The 23,663-nt window shown below is 24.1% G+C and overlaps 1 protein-coding gene across 3 annotated transcripts in view; it reads left to right on the top strand.

Moving 5' to 3' along the window:
• The window catches only part of LOC145246041 (Kv channel-interacting protein 4-like), a 362,502-nt gene that overhangs the window by 300,893 nt on the left and 37,946 nt on the right, over positions 1-23,663 (top strand). For all 3 annotated transcript variants that reach the window (XM_080107880.1, XM_080107882.1, XM_080107881.1), the window contains one exon: positions 22,825-22,895. In XM_080107880.1, coding sequence (XP_079964006.1) covers positions 22,825-22,895 — 71 coding nt within the window. The remainder of the gene's footprint in view (positions 1-22,824; positions 22,896-23,663) is intronic.

The raw sequence follows: 23,663 nt of genomic DNA, 5'->3' as shown, positions 1-23,663 counted from the left end.
AACGGAGATTGCAGATATAAAACTGTCCAAACAAAGAAGAAATAAAAAATTACAATAAAAATTACAAAGTTATAAAATGCTAAGAAAGTATGTAGAAAAAACGATAATGTTATAGAAAAAAATATATATCTGAAAGGTTAATTTAATAACTATGTAATTTCAAATTTACCATATTTAAATTTGTACTTATGTTTGCAGTAGGAGGTTAGTTCGATTTTAGAGTTTACTGCATTGAAGGGAAGTAATTTTAATTATAGCTTCGGTTGTGCAGAAGCGACATGACTTAGAGCCTGGAGTATAAGACTTAACCTTTTTTATGATAGTCCATTTAATTGAGAAGGGGATATTGTAAGAATTAAGTTTTTTAATTAAAATGGTTAGAGAAGTTTCTTGGTTATTATTAGAATTATGGTTGTAAAAAGAAGAAGTGTGGTTTAATATTTTTTTCTTAATTAATGTTGAAGTAGCGCCGATATATGTATGTACTTTATTAACAGCTCAAGGTCTGAAATTAATATTAATTTGCTGATTTGTACTGGGGAAATAGTTTGAATTTTGTTCATTGTGGTGAACAAAGGCAGGAGGACCGTTTTGGAGGGGATAATGAGTGTTGCTAAGTGTTAGGATGGCTGTTAGGAGAAATATTATTATTATTATTATTATTATTGCTAGTTCTATGATTGTAAATAGAGGGGCTGCTTGAATGGTTTATTGGATTAGTAACTATATCAGGTGGAGGGTGGGAAGAGAGATATCAAATATAAAACATAAAATATCAAATATAAAATATAAAACATAAAATATCAAATATAAAACATAAAATATAAAATATAAAACACAAAATATCAAATATAAAACACAAAATATCAAATATAAAACATAAAATATCAAATATAAAACATAAAATATCAAATATTAAACATGAAATATGAAATATAAAACATAAAATATCAAATATAGAACAAAATATATCAAATATAACACATAAAATATCAAATATTAAACATAAAATATCTAAGACAAAACATAAAATATCAAATATAAAACACAAAATATTAAATATAAAACATAAAATATCAAATATAAAACATAAAATATCAAATATAAAACACAAAATATTAAATATAAAACATAAAATATCAAATATAAAACATAAAATATCAAATATAAAACACAAAATATCAAATATAAAACATAAAATATTAAATATAAAACATAAAATATCAAATATAAAGCATAAAATATCAAATATAAAACATAAAATATTAAATATAAAACATAAAATATCAAATATACAACATAAAATATCGAATATAAAACATAAAATATCAAATATAAAACATGAAATATCAAATATAAAACACAAAATATCAAATATTAAACATAAAATATCAAATATAAAACATAAAATATCAAATATAAAACACAAAATATCAAATATAAAACATAAAATATTCAATATAAAATATAAAATATCAAATATAAAACATAAAATATCAAATATAAAACATAAAATATTCAATATAAAACACAAAATATCAAATATAAAACATGAAATATCATATATAAAACATGAAATATCAAATATAAAACATAAAATATAAAATATAAAACATAAAATATCAAATAAAAACATAAAATATTAAATATAAAACATAAAATATCAAATATAAATATAAAACATAAAATATCAAATATAAAACATAAAATATCAACCATAAAACACAAAATATCAAATATAAAACATAAAATATCAAATATAAAAACACAAAATATCAAATATAAAACACAAAATATCAAATATAATATATAAAACATAAAATATCAAATATAAGACATAAAATATACAAATATAAAACATAAAATATTAAATATAAAACATAAAAAATTAAATATAAAACATAAAATATCAAATATAAAATATAAAACATAAAATATCAAATATAAAACATAAAATATCAAATATAAAACACAAAATATCAAATATAAAACATTAAATATCAAATATAAAACATGAAATATCAAATAAAAAACATAAAATATCAAATATAAAACATAAAATATCAAATAAAAACATAAAATATAAAATATAAAACATAATATATCAAATATAGAACATAATATATCAAATATAACACATAAAATATCAAATATGAAACATAAAATATCTAAGACAAAACATAAAATATCAAATATAAAACACAAAATATTAAATATAAAACATAAAATATCAAATATAAAACATAAAATATCAAATATAAAACACAAAATATTAAATATAAAACATAAAATATCAAATATAAAACATAAAATATCAAATATAAAACACAAAATATCAAATAGAAAACATAAAATATTAAATATAAAACATAAAATATCAAATATAAAGCATAAAATATAAAATATAAAACATAAAATATTAAATATAAAACATAAAATATCAAATATACAACATAAAATATCGAATATAAAACATAAAATATCAAATATAAAACATGAAATATCGAATATAAAACACAAAATATCAAATATTAAACATAAAATATCAAATATAAAACATAAAATATCAAATATAAAACACAAAATATCAGATATAAAACATAAAATATTCAATATAAAATATAAAATATCAAATATAAAACATAAAATATCAAATATAAAACATAAAATATTCAATATAAAACACAAAATATCAAATATAAAACATGAAATATCATATATAAAACATGAAATATCAAATATAAAACATAAAATATAAAATATAAAACATAAAATATCAAATAAAAACATAAAATATAAAATATAAAACATAAAATATCAAATATAAATATAAAACATAAAATATCAAATATAAAACATAAAATATCAACCATAAAACACAAAATATCAAATATAAAACATAAAATATCAAATATAAAAACACAAAATATCAAATATAAAACACAAAATATCAAATATAATATATAAAACATAAAATATCAAATATAAGACATAAAATATACAAATATAAAACATAAAATATTAAATATAAAACATAAAAAATTAAATATAAAACATAAAATATCAAATATAAAATATAAAACATAAAATATCAAATATAAAACATAAAATATCAAATATAAAACACAAAATATCAAATATAAAACATTAAATATCAAATATAAAACATGAAATATCAAATAAAAAACATAAAATATCAAATATAAAACATAAAATATCAAATAAAAACATAAAATATAAAATATAAAACATAAAATATCAAATACAAATATAAAACATAAAATATCAAATATGAAACATGAAATATCAAATATAAAACATAAAATATCAAATATAAAACATAAAATATCAAATATAAAACATAAAATATTAAATATAAAACATAAAATATCAAATATAAAACATAAAATATCAAATATAAAATATAAAACATAAAATATCAAATATAAAAGATAAAATATCAAATAAAAAATATAAAACATAAAATATGAAATATAAAACATAAAATATAAAATATAAAACACGAAATATCAAATATAAAACACAAAATATCAAATATAAAACATAAAATATCAAATATAGAACATAAAATATCAAATATAAAACATAAAATATTCAATATAAAACACAAAATATCAAATATAAAACATGAAATATCAAATATAAAACATGAAATATCAAATATAAAACATAAAATATCAAATATAAAACATAAAATATAAAATATAAAACACGAAATATCAAATATAAAACACAAAATATCAAATAGAAACATAAAATATTAAATATAAAACATAAAATATCAAATATAAATATAAAACAAAAAATATCAAATATAAAACATAAAATATTAAATATAAAACATAAAATATCAAATATAAAGCATAAAATATCAAATATAAAACATAAAATATTAAATATAAAACATAAAATATCAAATATACAACATAAAATATCGAATATAAAACATAAAATATCAAATATAAAACATGAAATATCAAATATAAAACACAAAATATCAAATATAAAACATAAAATATCAAATATAAAACATAAAATATCAAATATAAAACACAAAATATCAAATATAAAACATAAAATATTCAATATAAAATATAAAATATCAAATATAAAACATAAAATATTCAATATAAAACACAAAATATCAAATAAAAACATGAAATATCATATATAAAACATGAAATATCAAATATAAAACATAAAATATAAAATATAAAACATAAAATATCAAATAAAAAAATAAAACATTAAATATAAAACATAAAATATCAAATATAAATATAAAGCATAAAACATCAAATATAAAACATAAAATATCAACCATAAAACACAAAATATCAAATATAAAACATAAAATATCAAATATAAAAACACAAAATATCAAATATAAAACACAAAATATCAAATATAATATATAAAACATAAAATATCAAATATTAGACATAAAATATACAAATATAAAACATAAAATATTAAATATAAAACATAAAAAATTAAATATAAAACATAAAATATCAAATATAAAATATAAAACATAAAATATCAAATATAAAACATAAAATATCAAATATAAAACACAAAATATCAAATATAAAACATTAAATATCAAATATAAAACATGAAATATCAAATAAAAAACATAAAATATCAAATATAAAACATAAAATATCAAATAAAAACATAAAATATAAAATATAAAACATAAAATATCAAATACAAATATAAAACATAAAATATCAAATATGAAACATGAAATATCAAATATAAAACATAAAATATCAAATATAAAACATAAAATATCAAATATAAAACATAAAATATCAAATATAAAACATAAAATATCAAATATAAAACATAAAATATCAAATATAAAATATAAAACATAAAATATCAAATATAAGAGATAAAATATCAAATAAAAAATATAAAACATAAAATATGAAATATAAAACATAAAATATAAAATATAAAACACGAAATATCAAATATAAAACACAAAATATCAAATATAAAACATAAAATATCAAATATAGAACATAAAATATCAAATATAAAACATAAAATATTTCATATAAAACACAAAATATCAAATATAAAACATGAAATATCAAATATAAAACATGAAATATCAAATATAAAACATAAAATATCAAATATAAAACATAAAATATAAAATATAAAACACGAAATATCAAATATAAAACACAAAATATCAAATAGAAACATAAAATATTAAATATAAAACATAAAATATCAAATATAAATATAAAACAAAAAATATCAAATATAAAACAAAAATATCAAATATAAAACACAAAATATCAAATATAAAACATAAAATATCAAATATAAAAAACAAAATATAAAATATAAAACACAAAATATCAAATATAAAACACAAAATATCAAATATAATATATAAAACATAAAATATCAAATATAAAACATAAAATATTAAATATAAAACATAAAATATAAAATATAAAATATCAAACATAAAATATCAAATATAAAACATAAAATATCAAATATAGAAAATAAAATATCAAATATAAAACATAAAATATCAAATATAAAACAAAAAATATCAAATATAAAACATAAAATATTCAATATAAAACATGAAACATCAAATATAAAACATGAAATATCAAATATAAAACATAAAATATCAAATATAAAACATAAAATATCAAATAAAAACATAAAATAATAAATATAAAACATAAAATATCAAATATACATATAAAACATAAAATATCAAATATAAAACATAAAATATCAAATATAAAACACAAAATAACAAATATAAAACATAAAATATTAAATATAAAACAAAAATATCAAATATAAAATATAAAACATAAAATATCAAATATAAAACATAAAATATAAAATATAAAATATAAAACATAAAATATCAAATATAAAACATAAAATATAAAATATAAAACATAAAATATCAAATATAAAATATAAAACACAAAATATCAAATATAAAACATAAAATATTAAATATAAAACATAAAATATAAAATATAAAACATAAAATATCAAATATAAACTATAAAACACAAAATATCAAATATAAAACATAAAATATCAAATATAAAACATAAAATATCAAATATTAAACATGAAATATCAAATATAAAACATAAAATATCAAATATAAAACATAAAATATCAAATATAAAACATAAAATATCTATTATAAAACATAAAATATCTATTATAAAACATAAAATATCAAATATAAAACATAAAATATTAAATATAAAACACAAAATATCAAATATAAAACACAAAATATCAAATATAAAACATAAAATATCAAATATAAAACATAAAATATAAAATATAAAATATAAAACATAAAATATCAAATATAAAACATGAAATATCAAATATAAAACATAAAATATCACATATAAAACATAAAATATCAAATATAAAAAATAAAATATCAAATATAAAACATAAAATATCAAATATAAAACACGAAATATCAAATATAAAATATAAAACATAAAATATCAAATATAAAACATAAAATATAAAATATAAAACATAAAATATCGAATATAAAAAATAAAATATTAAATATAAAACACAAAATATCAAATAAAAAACAGAACATATCAAATAAAAACATAAAATATTAAATATAAAACAAAATATCAAATATAAAACATAAAATATCAAATGTAAAATATAAAACATAAAATATAAAATATAAAACATAAAATATAAAATATAAAACACAAAATATCAAATATAAAACATAAAATATTAAATATAAAACATAAAATATCAAATATAAAACATAAAATATAAATATAAAACATAAAATATCAAATATAAAACATAAAATATCAAATATAAAACATAAAATATCAAATATAAAACATTAAATATTCAATATAAAACATAAAACGTGTATATAAAATATAAAACATTAAATATCAAATAAAAACATAAAATATTAAATATAAAACATTAAATATTAAATATAAAACATAAAATATCAAATATAAAATATCAAATATCAAATATAAAACATAAAATATAAAATATAAAACATAAAATATAAAATATAAAACATAAAATATAAAATATAAAACATAAAATATCAAATATAAACTATAAAACATCAAATATCAAATATAAAACACACAATATCAAATATAAAACATGAAATATCAAATATATAACACAAAATATCACATATAAAACATAAAATATCAAATATAAAACACAAAATATAAAATATAAAACATAAAATATCAAATATAAAACACAAAATATCAGATATAAAACATAAAATATCAAATAAAAAGATAAAATATTAAATATAAAACATAAAATATTAAATATAAAACACAAAATATCAAATATAAAACATAAAATATCAAATATAAAACATAAAATATCAAATATAAAAAATAAAATATCAAATATAAAACATAAAATATAAAATATAAAACACAAAATATCAAATATAAAACATAAAATATCAAATATAAAACATAAAATATCAAATATAAAATATAAAACATAAAATATCAAATATAAAACATTAAATATCAAATATAAAACATAAAATATCGAATATAAAACACAAAATATCAAATATAAAACACAAAATATCAAATATAAAACATAAAATATCAAATATAAAACATAAAATATCAAATATAAAATATAAAACATAAAATATCAAATATAAAACATAAAATATTAAATATAAAACACAAAATATCAAATATAAAACAGAACATATCAAATAAAAACATAAAATATCAAATATAAAACAAAATATTAAATATAAAACATAAAATATCAAATATCAAATATAAAATATAAAATATAAAATATAAAACATAAAATATCAAATATAAAACATAAAATATTAAATATAAAACATGAAATATCAAATATAAAACATAAAATATAAATATAAAACATAAAATATCAAATATAAAACATAAAATATCAAATATAAAACATAAAATATCAAATATAAAACATAAAATATTCAATATAAAACATAAAACATGTATATAAAATATAAAACATTAAATATTAAATATAAAATATAAAACATAAAATATTTAATAAAAAACACAAAATATCAAATATAAAACATAAAATATCAAATATAAAACATAAAATATAAAATATAAAACATAAAATATAAATATAAAACATAAAATATCAAATATCAAACATAAAACATAAAATATAAAATATAAAACATAAAATATTAAATATAAAACATAAAATATCAAATAAAAACATAAAATATTAAATATAAAACATTAAATATTAAATATAAAACATAAAATATAAAATATAAAATATCAAATATCGAATATAAAACATAAAATATTAAATATAAAACATGAAATATAAAATATAAAACATAAAATATTAAATATAAAACATAAAATATCAAATTTAAACTATAAAACATAAAATATCAAATATAAAACACAAAATATCAAATATAAAACATGAAATATAATATATAAAATATAAAATATTAAATATAAAACACAAAATATCAAATATAAAACATGAAATATCAAATATATAACACAAAATATCAAATATAAAACATAAAATATCAAATATAAAACACAAAATATAAAATATAAAACATAAAATATAAAATATAAAACACAAAATATCAAATTTAAAACATAAAATATCAAATAAAAAGATAAAATATATAATATAAAACATAAAATATTAAATATAAAACACAAAATATCAAATATAAAACATAAAATATTAAATATAAAACACAAAATATCAAATATAAAACATAAAATATCAAATATAAAACATAAAATATCAAATAAAAACATAAAATATAAATATAAAACATAAAATATCAAATAAAAACATAAAATATCAAATATTAAACATAAAATATCAAATATAAAACATAAAATATCAAATATAAGACAAAATATAGACTTTAACATAATATATCAAATATATAACATAAAATATCAAATATAAAACATAAAATATCAAATAAAAACATAAAATATCAAATAAAAACATAAAATATCAAATAAAAACATAAAATATCAAATATTAAACATAAAATATCAAATATAAAACATAAAATATCAAATATAAGACAAAATATAGACTTTAACATAATATATCAAATATATAACATAAAATATCAAATATAAAACATAAAAACATAAAATATAAATATTAAATCAAAATTAGAGACAATAAAAAATTTCATTTTTATATTTCTAATTCCACGGATATTTATTATAACCTTTTTCAAAATTTAGAAAATTTTTCTCTCAATCAAATGCAATTCAACTTAATTCATTGTATTTGTCTAGAAGGGCGTTAGTCTATTTTCATTTGGTTCTATAAAATCAATTTTAAAAACTCTTTATTTGTCCAGCATACAAATAAATGCTTTTATAAAGTAGAAATAATTTTATCCCTGAAATTACAGTGGCCATTTTGAAGCTTGAAGTGGATATTCTTGGCTTCTAGCACTTTTCGTTGCAAAACTCAAACAAATATTGTTAAATTTATTTTATTCCTCAACAAGCTAGGCAGAACATTTTAATCAACACAAAGAAAAATGCAAAGATTTTCTTTGTGTTTTAATATTTGCAGACTTAGTGTTTCTTCTTTTTCTATTTTTTCCTTCATCTTCATAATATTATTATTGTGTTCTTGTCTCCGAGTGGCAATCCTTCATGGCCATTTTGTGTGGCAACAACAGATGTTATTATTATTATTATTATTATCATTATTATTATTATTATTATTATTATTATTACTATTACTATTATTATTATTCACTATAAGTTCTCACACAGGCAATCACTGATAATAACGAGACTTGTTTCCTGGAGTCTAGGTGAGAACCTAGACTCCAGGAAACAAGTCTCTTCATATTTCCTGTACTCTCTACCTCTTTCAACAATTTTTGCAAATAAATTTGCATTATTGCAAGAGCCACTTGCTGGCAATGACCATTGGTCTTCACTGGTAATTGGGTGGTAAAAAATTTATTTATTTTATTGAAGTCCTCATCGTACTCCTTCAAGTTGGTGCTTTCTCTCCTTGCTCTTTCCATTTTCCTTGACCTTTCTCGATTTGGTTAATGCCAAGTCTCTGCCGACACTATACTTTTATTTTATTCTATTTTATTTTAGTTGGATAGGGCATAGTTAACTTAATATTTTGCTGCTTTTTCTCCTTGGTTTTCTTGGTTCTCAGTGGGCATGTTCTGTTTTGGTTTTATATCTGTTCAGGTTGCTAGTTAATGTCCATAGTTCCTCTGGGTTGATTTCCACATTCTAGAGTTGTTTTTTGTTTTGTTTTTTTTTTTTTAGATTTCGGCCGTTTTCATTATTGCTATCAATAATATCTTCTCTGCCTTCCCCTTGATTTCATTTTCTTACATTCTTTTTTCTAAATTTTTTAGAACTGTACCCAGTGCTCCTACTATTATTAGTGTTATCTAGATTTTTTTAATATTCCATATCCCTTTCATCTCGCTGGCCAGTTCTGTGTATTGTTTCTTCTCCGTCTCCTTAATGTTGCCACTGTAGTTTGCTGGGATGACGAAATCTATGGTCTGGCTGGATTTTTCCTTGTTAATTACTATGATATCCGATCTCCTCGTTTGGATGGATTTATCCGTCTGTACCTCGATATCACATAACATTTTATGCTTTCCATTTTCAAGTAATGTTACCGGTTTGTTGTTGCACCATTTGTCTAGGTGTTATAGATTCAGATTATTATTATTTATTCACTAGGAGTTTTCACATAGGGTGTCATCAGTGTTTGTTCACTGGCAATAATAACTAGTGTTCACTAGAGTCTCAGTGAGAACAAGTTTCCTTGGTACTTCTTTCAATAACTGTTTTATGTTATCTCAACAGTCATTTACCATTGATTTCTTACTGATAAATATTGTTTGCTTTCTTTAAAATTTGAGTGGTAATAAACATTCACAAGATTCCAAAACTCTTTGCCTGCTTCTTGTGGAGATCTGGATGGTGCTCTTCCTCCTCAGACTTTACATCTTATTTAACCCTTCATGACCATTTTTTTTAACCAATGCCGCAATTTATTTTTTTTCAGGAGATTATAGTCAGTTAAGGGATTGCTGGCAGTTTTATTTCCATTGAGCTTGTGTATTGTCCTTTTTATATTTTCTGTTCTAACTATGTCAACACTGTGGTTTGTTCACGATCATTCATTATGTGGGTTGGTTACTCCACTCAAGGATTTCCCCTTAATATTTTGGCTATCTTCATCGGTGTCATGCATTTTATGGTGTCAATCTTCCCTATAATTCCAATTTGTTCTAGTCTTTTTTTTCCGATTTTTTTTTACAATAGTTTTCTGCATGTACCAAATTTCATTTCAGCTTTCTGTGAGATTACATGTATTTACATAGTTTTTGTGAACTCCTTGATCTTTACAATAAATTTTTCGCAGTTTCAATTACTTTAAGTTTGCTGGGTGTTATTTCAATGTTGTTTGTTTCTTTTTTTTTTGTATTTCAACTTACCTGTACACTGTTAATGTTAGTTGGTTGCATGGGTTGGTTTACACATTTAAGGACTTTTCTTCAGATTTCACTTGTTTTAATCATTGCAATGTGTTGTATGATCATTTTCCTAGGTTTTTCAGGATTATTCCTTGTGCTCCTACTATTATTGGTATTATAGTGATTTTTTATGTTCCATATTCCTTTAAGTTCTCAATGAGTTTTCTGTTTTTGCTTCATTTTTCTGCTTCAATAATTTGTTGTCTGTTGGGATGACGAAAGCTACAATTTTGCAGGTTTTTCCTTCTTGCTGACTATTATCATGTCCGATCTCTTTACTTGGATGAGTTTGTTTGCTTTTACTTCAAATAATTATCATTTTCTAATGCTGTGCTTGGCTTATATTTACACCATTTGCCTCAAAGTATATACGTTTTTATAGTTCCCAGTGGACTTCTTTTTTCACACAATTGTGTTTTTTAGTGTTCTTTTTTAGGCTTATTTTCTGCATTTACTTATGTGATTTACTGCTTCGTCTCTTTGTTCACAAAGTCTACATTTACTGTTTTCCTAAGTTCTGCCTATTTTAACTTTAATTTGATTTGTTCTGAACAAGCTATTTGCAGGTGTCAGTTGTGACTCTATTTCTTTGTTCAAGTGTCCTCTATATAGCTATGTCTTGCGGTTTTCGCTTGTCTTGGATAAATCGCTCATATAGCTGTTTCTCTTTCACTTTATTCTTTTTTCCCCATATAGTATTTGTGATCAACTTTTAAGTATTTTCGTTTATATATTTTTTCTAGTTTTTGTTTTGTGTTATCCACATAGTCTTCTATATTTACCAGTTCTTTTCCACATTCTCGCACAGTCAGTGAATAGCATCCCTGAGATGTAGTCCATTGTGCATGGTCCTATTCCTCTAGTTTATTGAAGCTTTCTTATTCTTCTCAAATAATTTTTCCAATCTGTTCTGTCACCATCACCACCACCACCACCACCACCATCGTTATTACCTACATCATCATCATCATCATAACTGAATGACGAAAACATTTTCGAGAATTAATTATCGGATGAAATATTGAACAGAATTAAATACTGATATGTCAACAGTGTACATTTCTCTTGCAAGGAAAACAAAATTAAAAGTTGAGATATAACAAAGACATAAAATGGAAAGCAATTTTAATATTCTTGAAAAGCCAAATCTATTATAATTTAGATTAAGTTGATGAAAAAACACGAACAAAATGACAAAAGAGAAATAGACAATAGAATAAAATCAACAATTCATAGCCAGAAGTCTTGGGAATCATTAGAAAAAAAAAAAATTGTTTTCGTGATTTTAAAAATATTTTCCAAAAGAATGCCATGAGTGATTTATACAACTTGTTCTTTCATTTTGTTTTGAATGAAATTCAATTTGCATTAATTAAAATGGTTTTCTATCATTAAGATATAAAGATAAAGAGGGTTTTTTTTAACTTCTTGTGTCTCTTTTGTATTTCTTATTATGTTTTAAAAAATAAATGCTCAATTATATCCGAGCTAATAGTTACTGTAAGTTTAATTGGATTAAAACTAATAAAACAATCTAATGTACTCTTTAATCATAACAGTTTGCTACTGTAAAAGAAAAAATCATTTACAAAATAAAAAAACTAAAAACTATCACCTACTATCATCATCGTCATCATCATGACGGGCTCCTTGCCTGGACCAACGTGACTCTTCCTCTCCAGAGTTTTCTGTCTTCCATCAGCTGCCTTAGATCTTCAGGTTCACAGTTGGCGTTGTGTGCTATTTGTTAGATGTACGTGGATCTAGGTCGTCCTCTGCTTGCACGTCTGTGCCGTGGAGTCCATAGCCATACATCACTCAGCAATTCATGCTTGCTCCTTAGACAATGACCGGCAAATCGCATGCGTCTTTCTCTGATGGTATTAGATATGGCAGGTAGGTTGCCATAAAGTTGCTGCTTCGTGGGATGATTTTGCCAAGATATATTTAATATTGTTCTTAGCATACGGGTGAATGTGCTGTCTAGTTTTCTTTCCAATCTTTGGTGAGTGTCCAGGTTGTAGCACCGTAAACAAGGACAGACCTAAATCGTGCCAAATGAGAATATAGTCTATCGTAGGACCACTCATAACGAAAGACTGATGTAGAACGTGAACTGGTAAATGGGCCCTGGTAACGTCATGGGGAGCAGCATGACAGTTATGCGCCTTGGCGGAAGAACTAAAGAATCAGTCAATGGCAGGGCACAAAAGACGCTGAACGGAAGAATCATTAAGAGATTAACGAGCAGGTTCAATTACTCTAACTGAGAAACTATTGCGATTCGCCTGTAGACGTAGCTCACACAGGTGATATTATCCGAGCTATCGAAAGATTCAATATGACTCTAAATTAAATCAGAATTCCATACCGCATCGACTGCCACATGGATAACCAAGGGTCGCTACTTGGTGTGCCGGCATTGACCACAGCTATCGACAAGTTTACTACAGCACCGAAACCTAAACTAGCAAAATGTAGACATGCCATCAAAATATCCACCTTTAATGTACGGACACTTCAACCCACATCTCAAATATCAGAACTTGTTGCTTCATCCAAAGAACACGATATCGATATTGTGTGTATTCAAGAGCACCGTCTCTTCCACAACGACATGGACATAAAGTACCATGAAATTGATAACAGGTGGACACTAGTATCAGCGTCAGCATGGAAAAATTCAACAAATAGTACCATTGGGGGAGTAGGACTTCTGCTTAGCCCTCGAGCATTGAAATCATTGAAAAGTGCTGAGAAGATAACACAAAGGATAATTATTGCTACCATCAGTGGTAATCCTGCTACTACTGTTATTTGTTGCTACAGCCCTACCAACGTCAGTGACAAGCAGGAGATCCTGAATTTCTACGATGAATTGCCAGCAATAGTGCGCTCAATCCCCAAACATAATTTATTGGTTATCGGGGATGACATGAATGCACATATAGGACGGGAAGACAACAAGCATAAGTTCTCTTTCCATGATGGAACAAACTGAAATAAAGAGTATCTATTAACTTTTCTCCTTGAAAACAACCTACAATGCATGAATACCCGTTTTCAGAAAAGACCCGGTGAGCTCTGGACCCATCAATCAGCTAACATCGCTTATATAAATTAGATAAATATATTAATTTTAATTAAGCATTAGTTTTAAAATATAAATGTATAGTTTACATATAAATTATAGTTAATATATATATATATATATATATATATATATATATATATATATATATATATATATATATAAATAGGCAGTCATAACATATTTCTATCATCAAATTTTTAGTTTCAATACTTTTTCTTGGTTTTATGCTTTTTTTTTGTATACTGTTGAATTTTTATAAATTCGTGCAACTGAGTGTTGCTGCTACACGTCTCCTGTCAAACTTTTTACTTTGAATTTGGCGGTATAAACCCAGAATGGATTGAGCCGGTTCCTTCCATAGAACACATAATCTTTCAGATGAACACAGACCACACACGACAGTCAGCAATGGCCAAGATAATTATGAGCAGCCAGTCCCGAAACCATTGGTGAACATCATAGACCTGTGGCCCAGAGATAGGTTCGATGTTGGTTTTGATAGTAACCACATCTTCAACTGGCCTCTTAAACATCTTCGACAACGTTGGAATGGTGGCCAAACCAACAAAGTCTTTTCTTTGGTTCAGGGGAATAATCCTGCATCACGTCCAGATTTGTAACTCCTTTTGCTGTCATATCCAGGATTTACTACCTTCTTCAGAATGTATTTTCAACCTAACACTCTTAAGACATAAGTAGAGTTGTATGACATAGTTTTCAGCGACAAATTCTGACGTTCTAGCACATGAGATTGTCAAGCATGTGTTTTTTACTTTCATGTCGTCTAGTCGATCTAAATCTTTGAATTATTTTCTAACCTTTACCACAATCCTTCTACCAACGCTGAGGAAGTCTGAAATCTCCTTATTTGTTTTTTTTTTGTTTTGTTTTACTTGAGAGTCACCATTTATTAAGGCCCAAAAGCCACTCGAGGATAAGGGTTAATGCAGTTCTGGGTATGAAATTTTGTGGAATCTGCGTTTAGATATAGAGTGGGGAAACTCATTTATATTGGTTGTAATTAGTCGAGTGTTTTTTGTGAAAGTTTTGCAAGGGGGATCATGGATTAGAGTTCCCTCGAGCAATTACCATGCAAATCATGATAGAGCAGAGACAGGCTCACGACATGTCTTCTGTAGGAAAGAGATTGCAGGGAAGAGAAAAGGGCATAACATACTAGGTTTTGAAGCCGGTTTTGAACTCTGTCAAGGCTGGATAAGGTGCGTCGAGCAGCTCCTGCTCAGATGTGTCCTTCCATTGTGGATTCCAAGGATAATTCCGTGTCTCTTATACAAATATAGAAGTTCCAAATTGTCAATAATCATTTTTTCTGCAACTAATTTACTTCTAAACTAATTAACCGATAATAATAAATTTTTAAATACAGCCCCTACACTAGATCAAATTAATTCTTTTCCTCTGCGGATCTCTATCTTTCATAAACTTTGGAAGATCTTCAAGTTGCAAGTCATTGTTTTCTGTCAATAATTTTGTGTATGTCATGACAGGTCTTCCTACTTTAGCAGTTCCGTGTTTAAGATCCCACAGTACTACATCACAGATAACCTCGTCTTTTCTTCTCTAGCAATGTTCAACATATCGTGTTCTTCTCTTATTACTGAAGGAATCCTGGGCAACCGACCAAGGACTAATGGTTGAATGTGTTTTCTAGTTTAAAAGTTTTGTTTTTTTTACCGAGAGTCCATACTGGTGAATTATAAAACAGTACCATCTCCACTACAGCTGTACACATAAGGATTGGTAATTTTCGCTATATATGTATATAGTTTAATTTAGTTTTTGTGAAAATTCAAATATCACTGAATTTTGTGAACTTTTAACAACAGGTATTGATTAATAAATATTCCCCAAATTTTAGTTTCTTTAGAATATTTGACAGATTTTTAAGTGACTTGGTATAAACATAACCTACCATTTGAAAATTATAATATTTCAGGTTTGTACAAACACACAAGCTTGGAATTCTGCTATATTTTGTTATGATTCTACATAGTTTTTAATAATTGTTTCCATTTTTACTTTTTTTCTTATGAAGTGATATTTAATATTTATATGTTTAGATTTTTGCTGAATTACTGTGTTTTATGTCAAGACCATGCTTGCTTGGTTATCGCAATTAATTACTACAGGGTCTTTAGTTAATTCTGGTTTTAAGACAGGCTTAGAATGACCTTTAGATTTAGTGCTGGTTCAGCAGAATGAGATACTGCTACAAATTCAACTTCACAAGTAGAAAGTGCTACAATCTGTTGTTTCTTTCCATGAAGCCTGACTTTTGAAACAGTATCCAGTTCAACGTTTTCGATCTTCATCATTTCTCCAATCTGAATTTGAGAACTCCTCTAACTTTATGCAATATGCAGATTTTCTAAATATCAAAGATTGTTCCTTAGTCATTTTTTGATAAAGGACTTGTTTAACCCTTAATTGTTGGTTTTGATAATTTTTGTGATAGTTTTGTTACTGTGTAACAGGCCTTGTGGTCGTCATTAAATTAAAAACTCCTTATGATCTTTCGATATAGGTTATCCTCAATTATTTAAGATGCTTGGTCCGTATTTTTATTTATTTCATTTTCAAATGGTGCAACGTGTTTGGTGAAATCTTGCATTCCAAACTTTAATAGGATTTTGTCCATGTACCTTGATTGATTCATCTTAATCATTTCTTTTTCATAAGTAAATTGTATGCTCAGAAACTATGAATCCACCATTTTGATTTTTTTATATTTAATCCCTTCTTAACATTCATTAACTTTGTGTCACAATTTGATGCAACTAAAATGTCATCAACTCATCAAACTAAAATCTGTAATTTATTGCTTAAAGTTTTAGGATACACATATCTACTGGGCATTGTTTGAATTGTTGTTCAATCAAATAATTATAAAATATTTCATTCTAATTTCTACTGCCTTGCTTTAACCCATACTGTGATTTGTTAAACTTACACACTCAATTTTTATTTTTCATTTTGAATCCCTCGAGAAGGATAATATAAATTTTGCTGTCTATTAGATTATTTAAATAAGCATTTTTTACATCCATTTGATGGATGTCAATGTTATACTGCTATGCAAGTTGCTATTGTGATTAAGTTCGTCGTCGGTGAAAAAATTGAAAAATATTCTTGCCCACAAATTTGAGAAAATCCTTTGGCAACAAATCTTGCTTTAAACTATTCAATGCTTGATGCTGTAGTCTTTTTTGTGAAGGCCCATCAAGAAAAAAATTACATTTCAATCTTTTGGTGGGTGCACTTACATATAAGTATTACTTTCTGTTAAAGTGTAAATTTCACTTTTCATGGCTGCTTTCCATTGCTAACAATTTTCTGAATTAATTGCATTAATGAAGCTTTTTGGCGTATTTTCCATGGAATAGCAATAATCTATTTGATAATTCTCGAAATTCTCGGCCATTAAAAATCTGTTTTCTTTCTATTTCTTATTGGATACCGTTTTCACGTGGTTTCAATTTTAACATCAGCATCATTGTTGTCATCGTTATTAATATTTTTGTCAGCATCAGCGTCCTTGTCATCGGTAGATGTATGAATAAAAAGTTGAGAAATATTAATTCATCTTCTTCGTCCTTCGTTTTTGAAATGAAATGTGTTACTGAATTTTACACAGCGAACTTGTTTTATTGTAATTTGTCTGGGAAAAATATTAGGTACCCTGGTCTACCTTTGTTGTAATCTAGAAATGGACCATGTTCACTTTTAATATTTGATTTGCTTTTGTGAAGCAAGTTGAACCTAATATGTGCATTTTATTTAAATTTGCGTTTTTACTACAGAATGCTTCATAAGGAGTTTTTCTTAATCTGTTATTATAAGATCAGTTGCATGTATAGGCGGTCGCCATCAATACATACGTCCATAAGTTTTGGGGGAGTTTAGATTCAATAAGTAAACATCTTGCCATTTCAAAAGAGTCTGCCACGATTTTCCAGTGGTGCCATTTTCGTGTGGTGCGTGAAGCACTGATTTTTCCTGTTTAATAGTATGGTTGATTAATAAAAGTTCAGTTCTCTAGTTGTAAATTCCGTTCCAGAGCAAATATACCTTACTGATCTGTAAGGGGCGATATCGGCTAATTATTTCTGAATTGCTAGCAGAGCATCAGATTTGCTCCTTAAGAAATAGACCATTATTAAACAGGAATAATCGTCTACAAATTTAAAGTCATACTTTAAAGTCATGTGTAGTGGCCCGACAGTCTACAAGAAAGTTGCTACTGTTTGTTGAAGTGTCAAACGTACATGAAAATAAAAATATATGTTCACTAATGGAACTCTCCACATATTTTATGGAGATCCTGTTGAAATCTTTGTATCTACATTGAAAACGTTTGTAGTTGGGTCACTTTCAATAATAGCAGACAGTGTTCGCTTTTTTCTCATGAGAAAATTTGTTCTTTTTTAAAGTTGCGGTTTTTATTTCAGGTAAAGGTATTATTTGATTTTGTTGGCTTTTGGTGGGCATTTTTAAATTTCATGATACTTGTCGATTCTTTATTTTCTTCTATCATCTTTTTGGTTTCTTCATAACTACTTTGAATGGACTAAAAGTTATGGAATTTTTCTTTCTGGGTTATCACGCTTGTAAACAGTTTAAAGTTACCCTGCAATCCATTCAGAACCATAGAAATTCGTAGATGCAACTTATTATTTCACTAGATATTTTTACTGAATTTTAATTAATGAATTTTAATTAATGAATTTGTCGTTGTTTCGGCCTTTTATAACATTGTAATCGTCTCGGCTTCAATATGTTTTACAGACATTAGTTTTGTATATAAAGAGATAATTTCGGGTTTTCCTTCGATAAATAATGCTCTCTTAATATATTCAATAATTTGTAGTCGTCATCAAAGCATTGCATCAATTCCGCATAAAACAGTTTGGTCGTTTGGATTTTTAGGTTGTGACTGAATGGCTTTAAGTAGGTTTTGAATTCGTAAATAACCACAAAATTTCAACTGCCACAATTTGAATTTCAATTCCGATTCATCGAAGTAAAGTCGCCCACTAGACCAATAACATTTCGAGTTAGAAACCATTTAATTTTAGAAGAGAAATGTTGTTTCAAACAATATAGTAATATCAATCCAGAGAAGTTTTGAATTGTAAAAACTTGCAGACGAAAACGAAAAGCAGAGTTTTCATTAAGTAGACAATCTGAATAAGTTTAGAATTGTAAACAGTTACAGACGAAAATGAATGGAAGAGTTCTTTCGTGTATGAAGACAAAAAGTTATGTGTCGAAATTCTAAGAGATTCAGTATATTTTATGGAGTGATTCCGGTTTCTGATTAGTTGTAAGTAGAATACCCAGCACAGTTATACCAAAAACATTGCAACGTGCATTAATAATCACATCCTTTTCAAAAGAAATCTGTACAGAAAATTTTTATTTGTAACAATATAGCTTTTATCACATAATCTCGATCAGAATTAAAGAACAAAGCGTTTTAACATTATGCTGGAATCTGAGATCATCGTCTATACTTACGTAATTATTAATGCTTTTGTAATACTGAAACTCTAATATTAAGATATATCTTAGCATTAAAGGTACAAGTTATATTTTTATTACATATTTATCGATTTTCAGGTTTCCCCCAAGACCTGGTTTTATTTTCTATTATCATGGCATGTGAGATCATCGTCCATACTTATATAATTATTAATGTTTTTGTTAGCAGAAGATACGGAGACTCTAATTCTAATCGTATGTAAGGATGGACAATGGAAGAACAAAATGTCATTTATTACATGTTCACCGATTTTCAGATTTCCACCAAAAACTATTTTTGATTATTTCCTATTTTAGTTTCATACAAATATTTATTTGGTTTCACATAACACAGTCATCACACCTGAAACAATTAACAAACTTTTATCATTGCAAGCACTTCATAGCAGAACGTTTTCTTTACTTCCATGATTGTATACAAAGTTTTTATGTTTAAATTATGTATATATAAATATATATATATATATATATATATATATTTATATATATATATATATAAATATATATATATATATATATATATATATAAATATATATATATATATATATTTATATATATATATATATATAAATATATATATATATATATATATATATTGTGTGTGTGTGTGTGCAAATAAAAGGATGGAAATAAAAGGAAGAAACAAAATGGGTTTATTCAAGAGATTGTAGGTTTGAATATAATTAGGTTTTTTATCTGTTTTCAAATGTGAAGTATTTCCTTTCGGCTTCGAGTTACTGTTGGGTATTCATCATAGAAATATGGATCGTTTAGTCATTTTCTTTTTGTAGTTATTTTATTCATAAATTAATTTGTAGGTTTAATTGTGGAGCATTATACTTCGGTTTTCAAATAATACTGAGTCATCAGGGGAGAATATGCACCGTTTTGGAGCCAACCTCTCAACAACTTTTTAATGAGGGATTCGATAAGCATAAAAAGCTGTCGATAGGTTGTCCCCAAAATGAATAATGAATTAATTCGAAAATGTTTAGCATTAAATGACCGAGAAAGATTTATACACAGTAAAATAAACTAATATTCGCGGCCATGAGAAAAATAGCAGTTAATCCTCAGTAATTGTTTTTTCTATTCTATTTTGCTAGTAAATAAACTGCAAAAAGGTTTAAATGTATGAAATATCAATTCATGTTCAATGAATAGCCGGTGGTGCTGATAGATTTTTAATGTAGTGCATTGGATTATAAATCATATGTAAGCACATATGATTTATAATCCAGTGCACTCCAACTAATCTGTTTTTTGTCGAAATCGCTCCAGAAAATGCATGAAGCCACTTGATGTAAAGTGCTAAAAACTGCAACGTCAAAAACCAACGATAAGTGTTGTATTTGTATAGATAGATTCCGACCTAGAAAACGGCAAGTTTTTCCTCTTTATCAGAAACAGCGCTTTTGGAATGTGAGTACTAATGTTACATAGGGTTTATATTTTAAGAAGCGATGACGAAGCGATATTGTAGTTGTTGTTCGTCTAAGTAAGTGTGTTCATATTTTGGTGTGCCGATAGATATATTTAACACAGAGACAGAAGCATTTTAATAGGGAAAATGTAATACACAAGGAGAGGAAATAGATAGACCGAGATATAGTGCGTTTCACAGTTATACTGTTTGACAGTTCTGTGAATGGGAGTGTTTCTATAACATTGACACATATTTCGTTACCTAATTTTGAGATGATGATTTTCACAAAGTTCTTATATAAATTGACAATACCTTTTCCGTTGAATACATAAGACGAAGAAACAGATACAAAAAGATGATGATGTTTATTCCATTTCGACCGGTCAATGGCTTTGCATTAAGGAATTCATGTCTTTACATGATTCTTTCTTCTTCTAACATTTGCTTCCAAGGTTTCATGTCAGCTCTGTCTCTGACTCCTCTCTTCTCCCCTGACTGACTGACTGACTGACGTCGTGCATATCAGACTCGTGTCTTGACATACCTCACGTTTTCAAGCATGCATCGCTCTTCACATGTTTTTTAAAAAGCCGATTTGTCTAACCTCATTTTCCTAACCCACTTTTACAAATATGTTAAATATTTTCTATTGTTCTGATCTAAATTCCTTATTTTAATTTCATTTCTTCAACAGAAACAAAATTACATCATTACATTCCTTTTTCAATAAACAAATATCTAACTATTTTATGTGAACTAAACAATGGTAATTCTACATTCCATTTTCAATAACATTCTATATTTATTTTAACTTATGATCGGAATTCTCAATTCCAAATCTAGCTTCGCAAGTTCGAATCCTCGACTATCCCATCTCATATTTACTCACTTACAAGAACAGACGGCTGTTCTTTAACAAAATGAAGGAAGTGAGCGTTATGTGATTGCCGAATGTAAACCCAATTTTCTACTTACTTTAAATTTCATATGTATCCTATTTGGACATTGCTAATACTTTTGTTGTTTCTTTTCTTTGTAGATTCAAACTTTTGTTGTTTCTTTTCTTTGTATATTCAAACTTTTGTTGTTTCTTTTCTTTGTAGATTCAAGCAATTATGCACACTATGTTTTCAATGCATTCGATCATGATCACAGTGGCTCTGTCAATTTTGAGGTAAGTTTGTTTTGCTTTTAATCATACAGATTTTAGAAATATTATTATTGTTATAGTTATAGTAAATTTTTCACTAATAAGTGTTTATTTATACATTTTAATAGTTTGTAGGTTAACAAGATTATATAAAAACTACCCAATAAATGTTCACAAAATTTGGCTGCGAATTAAGTAAAATGACACTCGTCTAAATTTGTACTTTCCGAAATTTCTGCAATTTCTGAAAGATAGTTCAATTCTCACATGAGATTAAAAAAAGGAATTATACTTAAAGATAAGTACAGAATTTGGAATCAGAGCAACAGATTTTGAAGAAAAAGAATAACAACTGTGTTTATTATATGAAAATGTTTACTTAGTCAAGTAATTAGGAATGATATACAAAACAGTAAAAATTAAATATACAGTAAAAATTAAATATACAGTAAAAATTAAATATGCAGAGAAATGTATGAAAACAGTGTTGCTACTTACCTGAAAAGAAACGAAAATATATTAGCATTTTTATTAATATTGATGAAATAAATATAAACGGCGTTTTCAACTTAAAAAATAATAAAAAGATTTTCATTCCCAAAAGAAAATTTAGTTCTTGCATAGGAAAAAAAATAGGAATTTTACTTATTTAGTGCAAAAAGTTGAATCAGAGCGACCGCGTTTGAAGAAAAGGAACAACTGTGTATATTTTTAAAAATTACTTAAAAGAGAAATGAATACTTCTATCCTGCCATGGCTGATGAAACGGGAACAAGTTGCCTCTGTGGATTA

This window comes from Euprymna scolopes, chromosome 23, assembly GCF_053919585.1.
Source record: "Euprymna scolopes isolate OS-2025 chromosome 23, ASM5391958v1, whole genome shotgun sequence".
In the NCBI taxonomy this organism is placed as follows: Eukaryota; Metazoa; Mollusca; class Cephalopoda; order Sepiida; family Sepiolidae; genus Euprymna; species Euprymna scolopes.
Note: the sequence above shows the minus strand (reverse complement) of the source record. Positions and strands in the feature narration are given on the sequence as shown.